The sequence below is a fragment of the Halictus rubicundus genome, chromosome 17, assembly GCF_050948215.1.
Source record: "Halictus rubicundus isolate RS-2024b chromosome 17, iyHalRubi1_principal, whole genome shotgun sequence".
NCBI lineage: Eukaryota > Metazoa > Arthropoda > Insecta > Hymenoptera > Halictidae > Halictus > Halictus rubicundus.
In genome coordinates, this window is record NC_135165.1 from 8,938,440 (window position 1) to 8,948,450 (window position 10,011).

Here is a 10,011-nt window from a genome sequence, read left to right on the forward strand (position 1 = left end):
CCGCGATTGTTTCCTACGAGAGCAGTTTGCCGAATCGAGAATTAGAAAGAGGTTGATACCGCGCACAAATATTGCGCTCGTGTGACGATGGTCAGATCCTTTTTTTTTACTGGTGAAACATTTACATGCCAGTGAAAATTCTGCTGATGTTGTTGCATGATCCACAAATTGGACAAATTGAGAATTAAAAAGAAATTGAAACTGCATACAAATATTGTGATGCTGGTAATGGAGTAAATACACTAATCTTTTTGTAGTCTATATTGTGGATTTGGAAAAAAAACCTTTTTGTCAAGATTTCCTCCCCGTTACTATCTTCTGAGGTCGAATTCTTCGTAAGATCGTAAAAGTTACTTCTTCGATAGTTTTAATTGTTTCACTACAGGTATCGAGGATTACAATTTGTTGTTACGAATTTTTAGAGCGCTTTCCGTATTCTTTTGAGTGGTTTCGTGGTTCTCGAGCGTGGGAATAACTCGTTCCAATAGATAACTTGCATCGAGGGCTGCACAGGCTGATTTTCAACTTCCTCGTTTGCCTCGGGATCGGAATCAGACGTTAAAAGCTCAGTTAGACAGAGCAAAATGAAGTACACGAGTTCCACGAAGCTGATTAGACTGCAGCCGAGAAAGAATTCGCATATTCCACCAATATCACCTGCAAAACCATTATTTCTTCATATTTTACATATCATTAGATTTCAATCATTAAATAGCCATTGATACATTTATAATTGATACTACAGTAAATTCATGATCTAAGCCGAACAAAGCTACACAATCTTAGTCAGTTTACCTATTCCCTCCACTGGTGGTATACCCTGCGAGGGGCTGAGAAGCTTGAGCTACCTCAGTCGCCATGTAGTGTAAACATGCCGTGTAATCCGATACCGGGTCGAGTACATGGATGTGAACTACTACTTATCCAATTACAAAACATTTTTATTAATCATTATTTTTTTTTATGGGATTTTCACCAACTTATTTGTGACATTTATCTGATTAAAATGACACTAAACACGATATAATTTGAACTGTATTTAGTGGTTCAATTGACTGTCATTCTCCACGTTCGGCACGGTCAACGCAGTCACAAGAAAATAGTAAGTCTACACGATCTATGTCACAGCACGGACGCGAGGATTGGGCTTAGATCAAGGCTTTACTGTAATGGGAAAAACACATTTATACTCACTTAAATATTGGTACCACTTATAGCTGACATCTTGTCTCAAATATAATGTGCCACCATGGGCGAAAAATATGTGCAAAATGCTGTAATTCGCATGTGTTCTAAGAATTGTAGAAACATTGTTAAAAATACATATTTTAACATATTCCGTTCTCATGATCTATTAATGAATTTTCTTACGATGGGGTAGTGTCGAAATGCTTAGGTTTCACAGAATGGGTACTAGTTGTAATTATGTAAGTTACATCGTCGCACGGGGGATAACACGCTTCGCAATATAGCGTTGTGTTTTTCTTTATCAAGTGACTTAGAGCTTCCGTCTGGTATGGCACGAGGTCGTGTCTGTCATCTACAATTGCAGAAATAATAAAGTTCCACAAATAAAACTAATAACATACAAAGTAATGATATACTTGAAGACTGAAGTATCATACACAATTTCTTTGAACTTCCGTACTGAAAATGCGAATAATTTCGGAACCACAACCCTTGAATCTTGCAATCGTAGGAATTAAAAATTGTCATGAATTACTCGATTTAAAATCTTCAACTTTATTTCTCGATTCGTTGATAGACTGAAAATAATATTTTAATGTTACCTTTATACTTATCCACACATGGCACGTCCTCCACTGTACAAGTCCTGTTATACTCTACACAAATATACCGTAAAATTATAATCAACTAAGCATCATAATTTCATATAATTAGACTGCGGATCTTTATGCATCAAATTCTGTGCGTTAATCGCAGGACATAGGAACCAAACAGGAGTCTCTTTCTCTCTTTTGCAGTTTTATTCGCTAATAAAAAATATGTTGATATTTTCAAATTCTTTTAATCTTTCTACTATCTGAAATTACACCCATCCAGTTTTCTTATAGATGCATAAAATCCGCAGTCAATTTATAATTTTTAGTGCTCACGTTGTTCAAGGCCGAAATCAGGATAGAAAAACGGCCTGCATTTGCAATACTCCCACAGGTCCTTTATTCTACAGGCGACAATGCAATCGCTGGACGTGTAAGATTTGTGAATCGGACTCTTCTCGTCTGCAAAGATGCATTTGCGATTGTTCGCAGGGTACGGTCGTATTGAGTCGCTGCTGGACAGACCGAGCGCAGTCAATTGCACGTATCTTTTTGTCAGCGGGGTGACCAACATCTCTGACACACCTCCGCTGAGCGTGTCTGGGTAATCACGTGGACGAAACACCATCACCTAAAAAATATATTAGAATCCACAGGAAAAACTGTATATCACTATGAATGAGCATTGTACGCTTAATCTATCACTTCACATTTTCGTATTTACATGTTAAACTTTCAATAAACACTCAATTTTTCCTTATGAGTAAGGCATTTTATGCATTTATGACAAAAATAAGAAGGTGTAATTCAAAACAGTAAACTTTAGAAGAATTTAAAAATACAGTTATATTATTTTCACCTCATTATACATATTACAAAAATAATAATAAATTTCTATTTCTCTCTAGGTTGTTGCAATTCAGGTAGAAAATTTATATTTTTCTCGGTAAATACTAAATTTGCATAGCTTTGGTAAAATGTAAATTTAAAATTTTGACGAAGTTACCTAGTCTGCGGATTTTATGCACTTGTGGTAAGCACGAGTAGCTTAAATTTAAAGCAACAGGGGGGTTGAACGAATTTCAAAAATTTCTTGGAAACTCCTGGTGGTTTTCAAAAAATGGCAAAATCGAACTCGCCAAACGTGCTCGCAGAAAATCGACAAAAAAGCGCGAGAGGGAAGTGCATTTCCCGGCGTTTCAAAAAGTTGCGAAGAATCTCCGAGCGATGAAGCGTATTGCGATCCTCGCGAGCATCTTTCTTTTTTCTTTCTTTTTCTCCCCCGGTGTGCGTGTTTTCGAATGGCCGAAATGCATCGTCTCGAGAAAATCACCGTCGGAAATCTTTAACGAAAAACGCGATTACGGTTTATTTCCTAGTCGGTTCTGAATAAAACGCGACCCATAAAAGAATTTATTCTTCCCGCCCACCTGCGTATGCGTTTTTTTTTTTCGTATTTCTTTTTTCGTTTCCCTCGTTCGTTGCATTCCGAGAAAGCACAGACTTGATTTCAGAGTCGAAGCACCGCGGAAAACACGGCCACGAAATAATTGTGCGATAAATTTTTTCCGTTCGCGAAATGACTGTTTTACGGGGCAGGCTGCTTAGAATTGTTAAATCACTCGAACGGCGTAACGGCGCGGCTCTCCCGAGCGCAACCGCTTTTTACAATGTAAAACGGAACACTGTATCCCGGCCGCTAATGACTTTTACCGTCTTTTTTACCGGCGGACGTGCGCACTACAAAACGCAATAATCGTTGATGACCGGGCTCGAAAAAGGATAGTGATTAAGGGCAGCGGGATCGTATGTGCCCACTGTTATCGCTGCTCGAAAGCAAATTGTACACTTGCGTTTGTTTATGGAACTTTGTAAATCGTTGCAGATTTTTCTTTTAGAATATCGGAAAGTGTTGATAATAACAGATGGACGGATCTTTATGCAAAATAAAAATTCGAAACCGAATAGGAGTCTCTTCCAATTTGTTGTAGTTTTGTTAAGTAGGAAAAAATTGGTTGACAGTCTCAAATTCTTTTAATCTTTCCACTCTAATCTTTTTGCTTGAAGTGATATTTCAATTGAGAAAATTAACTTCTTTACAATTGTCTCTTACAATTTAATTTTACTTAACTCTACACACTTTAAAGCAGTGGACGTATTAAGCAGATTGAAGGACATTAGTTTCAGTTTTTACTTTCAGCTTAATAAGATAATTAAAAGAAGAAAGAAATTTCTATTTAACTCCTGTGTCGTGCAATCAATACAAACATTTCTTATTTTTAAATAATACTTTAATCGATAGAATAAATTTTCCGCATGCTTGAATGTTGTTTTGTTCATTCTTATCGCAGCTGTAGAGTAATTAGCGTATCTGGCATCTACCTTGCGTTTACTAATTATTACCTTAAAGCCAATGATAGGTATCACAGAGTAAAAATAATCATCCAGCATTGGATCCATCGTCACTATAAGACCGTATTGCTCGCCCACTTCTTGCGCAAGCTCGTAGCTATTTCAATACGTCAACTCTCATAAAACAAAGTAACACGAAACATATTAGCAACAAATGAAAGTTGTGCTCAACTCACGTTCTATTGTCGTCATCATCGGAGAAGTAATTGAAAGTACAACAGAACCCATCCTGCGTTTTGCTGACAGAAAAAATGTCAGAACAGTTTTTCTCCTCTCCACGGAGTACGCAAGTCATTAGCAAACTCGAGCATTCTGGAGTCAACTGTAATTATCATTAAAAATTAATTGCCGCGTAATCCGGAAGACACAATTACAAACCAACATTGTAATTCAAATGAAATTATATTCAATTATATTCTCAATGATATTCATTTACATTCAATTATATTCTGAATTATATTCAATTATATACTCAAATACATTTAATCATATAAATACTCACATATTCCATTATCTCAGAAATATTATAATGACCACCATAAAATATCGACAAGAGTCGACTAATTTCTGTATAACCCTCCTCCCTCTTAAAATGAGTGTTGTACAAATATCCAAGGTCTTTAATCGCGTGAAGTATTTCGTCTACAGTCATGTTCGAAACATTTGCATTGTACCTGTTCAAAAATCAATCAGGTTTGAACACAATTTAGCTAAACTATCAAGTCCCCCATGTAATAAATTACAAATATTAACATTCCGCTCACGGCGATACAGAAATACGAAGCTTTAGAAATCACCTTCGATTGACATCGTTTAATTAAAATGCATCAATTGGAGAACCCGAAATAACCGACATTAAAATTTCCTATTTCAGGATGAAAAAGGGAATAAATTGATGATCGTTCTATATAGGGTGAGCGAAAAGTTCCCGAACAATTTTCCCGGCCTACTTTTCCTTCAAAGAAATTTCTCGACAACCGCAGACCACATCAATGAATCACCGTGTATTAAGTTTAGCTAAATTGCCGTGAATTTGATAAATTGGCCGGGGCTATTATTCAATTTGCGCAAGTTCGCGTTCATTAAGGCCGAGGTGTGAATCGATAACTTCAACAACTTTCTATTCCGGAATAATAAACAGGCTCGGTGTGAAACTACGGCGAACACGGTGATTATTAAAGTGATTAGAGAGATAGCGTGGCTGAAGGGGCCGCGGCTTTTCGCGTGATCATTGAAATTGTCCGTAGAACGGAATCGATACTGCCCACCGACACATTCTCTCTTTCTCTCTCTCTCTCTCTCTCTCTCTCTCTCTCTCTCTCTCTCATCACGTATTCTTTTTTTTTAACATTTATTGTTATCTGTTTCTCACATGTCGGCCGCGAGCATTGTTGCCTTGCGATGACTTATTCTGTTGACGCTGCATATCGCGATCCCTGAAAAGTCAAAGGCTCCGGTAAAATAATTTATTCCATCTGAAAAGCTTGGGATCATTTGTGAAGACAGAATTTATTTCATAACTTTATTTTATTATACAGTAAAGTCTTGATCAAAACCGAACGGAACTACACGATCTTGGTCAGTTCGCCTAACTCCTCCACTGTAGCGGGGGGTGGGGCATACCCCGTGAGGGGCCAAGAAGCTCGAGCTACCTAGGTCGCCGAGCAGTGTAATGTGTAAACATGCCGCTTACTACTAATCTAATTACAAAACTTTTTTATTTTTCATTATTTTTTATAGGACTTTCACCAACTAATTTGTGGAATTTTTCTGATTAAAATGACACTAAACACGATATAATTTGAACTGTATTTAGTGGTTTAATTGGCGGTATGTAGTGCGCCTTCGGCCGCCCGATCCGTGTTTACAATCGCTGTACTTTTCTACGTTCGACGCGGTCACAAGAAAATAGTAGTCCTACAGGATCTATGTCACAACACGGACCCGAGGATTAGGCTTGTTAGATCTTGACTTTACTGTATTTTATTTATTTTATTCTGATGATGGCATCGTAAAGTGCTCAATTTTAATCGAATGAAATATCTAGACTGTTATGTGCAAGGTTGAAAATCTTTTTTTCAATTTGATGCCTGTGCCAATTAGTTTTGAACTTTACAGTACAATTTATACCAACCCAGTAATCACTGAATTATCTAAAATAGGTATTACATAAAATAAATTGTGACCAAAGTGAACAGATTTTCGTTTGTGTTCAACTTAATAAGAGGCTGTGCAGAATTTTTAAATAATTTTCTATTGTTCACCGAAATTTAATATTTCAATTACAGTTTAAGCTGGAATAATCACTGAACTGTTTAAAATGTGTACAACATACAATAAATCGTAATCAAGGTATTTCACTTTGGTCTGTTGGATTTCGTTCTCTGTGGAACTTTCTGCAAGGAATCGTGGATTTTTTAACAATTTGCCGGTTGTTTACAATCAATTTGCCGGTTCGGAACCAATTGAAAGTTCCGGTAGGAATGATTTGCTTTAGTAATACCGTTTAATCAGACTTCTCGTCCGCTGTTGAATTTAATAAAACGCGCCATTGCGTCGCATTGGTAGGAAAATAAGGCTATCCCTATTTTCTTATTTTTCGTTTCATTCTTGCAAATGCGTTCGTATAAAAAGAGAAAACCTGCATAAACATCGACGGTTCAATTTCACGTAATCCCAAGCTGTTGAGTATTGCGCGAAACGAAATTATCATGTCCCGGAATATTTACCGGGGAATTCTATGTACTCGGTGGGAAAATCGTCCGACTCGGGCGTGGCCGTTATGGCTGTGTCGAAATAATCGCTGCAAATTAGCGGAACGTATATCCACATCAGCCACATGATAATGAAGTACGCTATTAACCATAGCATTCTGGAATAAAAATCATTTTGATCCACACGACCACGCTTCATTGAAAACGGCCATAACATTCATAAAACATGATTTTTTACACCTGTTTAACATTCGTTGCTCTGTCACTTAAAAATCTATAGCTTTAGAAAAATTGAAAAATGGACATGTTGGAATAGTTAGAATTCTTTATTTTAATATCATATGTATTACTAGTACAATTTCATTGTAGACTTTCGTGTGGCACGTTTATAGAAAATGTTGCTAAATGAAGTGCAGCAAATAAAAAATGTCAACAAGTTGAAGATGTTGGAGATTTATAACACACACAAAAGAATGTATGAAATGTATGAAAGTTTATGAAAGCAATAACCTTCTGTGAAATTTAAACATTTTATAGAAGCTCGAATTTATATAAAAGTTTACGACCTACTTGAAGTAATAACAATACACCATTGAATAAACTTTGATAGACTCGAGGTATATCAAATTCCACGATGTTATGCTTCTGATATATCAGCATGTTTCTAGTAAATCGTACAAACATTGTCACCGTTTCAGACTTTAATTAATTATTGACAACTGATCAAATGTCGGAAAAATGTCAGAACCAGTTTTCCTTCTTAGATGTCCGTAAATTTGCGGGTCTGCGGAGACTTTCGCTGGCGACTGTACACGCGTCGAACCGTTTAATCAAATTTTTATATTATAAAATCTCGTAAAAGGATCGGGAGCCGCGCGAAGAGGATGCCGGGAACGGTTTTAAAAAGCGGGGCGACGCTCTTTTTTTCCGAAGAGCGTAAAACGCGTTCGGCCGCCATTAAGAACGGCTGATTGCGACGCGGCTGCCTATAAAAAATAATACTTAAAACTCGGACCGTAAAGCAGGACTACTTTACCCCTCCGGAAAATGAGAAACTCGTTTATTACCGAATTTCGCGCACCGCGAGCGTCCATCTCCGAGCCCCGCGTCGTTTCGAAACACTTCTCAGAAAGTACGAACGATCGGAAACGATGGAATATCGATCCTCCCCCCCCTCCCCCCAATTTCTTATTCCGCCAGTAAATTTTCCTGTCGGTGCAACTAATCAATTCTTAAAAGAGCGCGATCCTACGGAGGGCAACGCCATACGCGCGTTTTGCGTATCGCGACGATACCCAAGAGATTTATGGCTGTGTATCCAAAAGCTCCAGAAGAATTACACGCGTCCAGAGGAAGTTTTTCTGTTCCTTAATCTGCTCGAACTTGGAACAGTGCAGTGGGCTTCGCTACGAAGGATGACCTCACGCAAAAAGCGTAGACTAACTTTTCCCGCGTGACAACGGAATTTCTAGCTTTCTCTAAGATCGGTATTAGAGAATTTCTTTCTCACGATTCTTATTAATTATTAAAGAAGACAAACGAGTTGGAAATTTATATTAAATTATACGGAGATACAGGAAGAGGTCAGATGATTGGAAGAAATATCGTATCCGTCATTCTTCTTGTTTAATAGAGATACTGTTACTCAAAACGAACAGACACGTTGCGTATCGTGACTTTTGAAAGTACATTGTTGTATGTGTTAAAAAGTGAATTCCTCAAAGTGAAAATTTTTCTACATAAACTGCAATAGATTATTCGAATATAGTAAAGATTATACAATTTTATATTCACTGGTTTGGTTATTAAAAATTCCTAAAGAACGGCATCTTTTAAAAGTGAATAATCTTGTACAACCCTTTGAATCTGCCGTAGAAGAAAAGGGATTCGATGAAATTGTTATATCTCGTTAAAAAATGAACTTTCCGAGGTCAACATTTCTGTAGGTAGTCTTCAAAATGTTGTCTAATTGTAATAACACATATTTATGCTCGTCGATTTCGTTATTAAAAATTCTTAAAGCAGTACTTCTTTTTCGAGCACATAATCTTGCACAATCCCTTGAGCTCGTCGAAAAAAAAGGGTATTGGAATAAATTGTTGTAAAAAAACTTTCTACACACTCTCCACAATGCCGTCTGAATAGAGTAAAAATTTTGTAAAATTACATCCAGCGGTTTAACAATAAAAAAATTCCTAAGAATGTCTATTTTTTCAGATGAACGATCTCGCGATCTCTCTCGGGCAACTAAACGGAAAATAGGACGAAGGTACGATACGGTGGCGTTATTACTTTAATGTGCATGAATCGGAAGTGTGAGCTACGGAAGCAGCAGGAGGGATGGGTATATCTATCCGCGGAAATTTCAATTTACCTCATGGTCCACGTAGCCCGATCTTCCACGAGATACTTGAGGCCCATCATACTGGAATGCTTGCAGTACAGGTTGAAGTATTTTATTAATGTTTGAAAGCGGCTTGATTGTGCGGAGCGTTTGCGTGTAACCGGGCTAGCCCATCCATACGAAACGGCGAGTTTTCCCCTGTGTTGTGGCCGTGCAGTCGGCATTTCCCTGTTCTTTGTAGTCGTCGTTCGCGTAACGAGAACGCGCGCCGAGCGGAATGCCGGATTTCGGAATAGGAATTTCGGGATAGCCTGCGTACACGCCGCAAATTTCTACGGAGATATCGGGACTCTAATTAGCTGCGGTCGTTCGCGGAAATAACGCGGACCGCTGCGCCAGCTTGCTACCGAAAAAGAACAACTGTCTGGAGCCGGCTAATTACCATTCATCCAATCGGATGTCCAATTACGATCGCCCCGCTCGCAACAAAATGAAACTTCGTATCAATATTTCCCACGTTCTTCCCCACCTTTGAAACAGCCTGTACTGTTTCACAAAATTTTCACAGTTTTCTGTACTCATGAAATATTTTTTTAATATGTCCTTTCGTTTTTATATACTTTTTGAGATCTGTTTTTACCCCTTGAATATAAACGACGACCGATAAAAAACTATGTGAAATATTTTTGCAAAAGCTGTCGTTCGTTAAAGTTTCATTTTCGTGAAATTCGAGGAATGTCACTTTTGCGCGTACCTTCAT

General features: G+C 37.7%; 1 protein-coding gene across 1 annotated transcript; it reads right to left on the reverse strand.

Annotated features, from left to right (window-relative positions):
• Positions 1 to 251: 251 nt before the first annotated feature.
• On the reverse strand, positions 252 to 9,811 carry LOC143362400 (sodium channel protein Nach-like). The gene is made up of 12 exons (XM_076802502.1): positions 9,694 to 9,811; positions 9,282 to 9,583; positions 6,923 to 7,065; positions 5,566 to 5,629; positions 4,696 to 4,867; positions 4,370 to 4,515; positions 4,185 to 4,290; positions 2,118 to 2,412; positions 1,791 to 1,844; positions 1,372 to 1,540; positions 1,195 to 1,292; positions 252 to 657 (listed from the first exon to the last, which is right to left on the reverse strand). Exons 1-12 carry the CDS (start codon positions 9,694 to 9,696, stop codon positions 419 to 421), a joined length of 1,791 nt encoding a protein of 596 aa, XP_076658617.1. The 5' UTR covers positions 9,697 to 9,811; the 3' UTR covers positions 252 to 418.
• Positions 9,812 to 10,011: the final 200 nt, after the last annotated feature.

Coding starts and splice junctions, on each gene's coding strand:
- LOC143362400 (XM_076802502.1), bottom strand. Junction 5,630..6,922: donor CGAGTACATAGAATTCCCCG/GTAAATATTCCG, acceptor TTGACTTTTCAG/GGATCGCGATATGCAGCGTC. Junction 1,541..1,790: donor ATGTGTGGATAAGTATAAAG/GTAACATTAAAA, acceptor CTGCAATTGTAG/ATGACAGACACGACCTCGTG.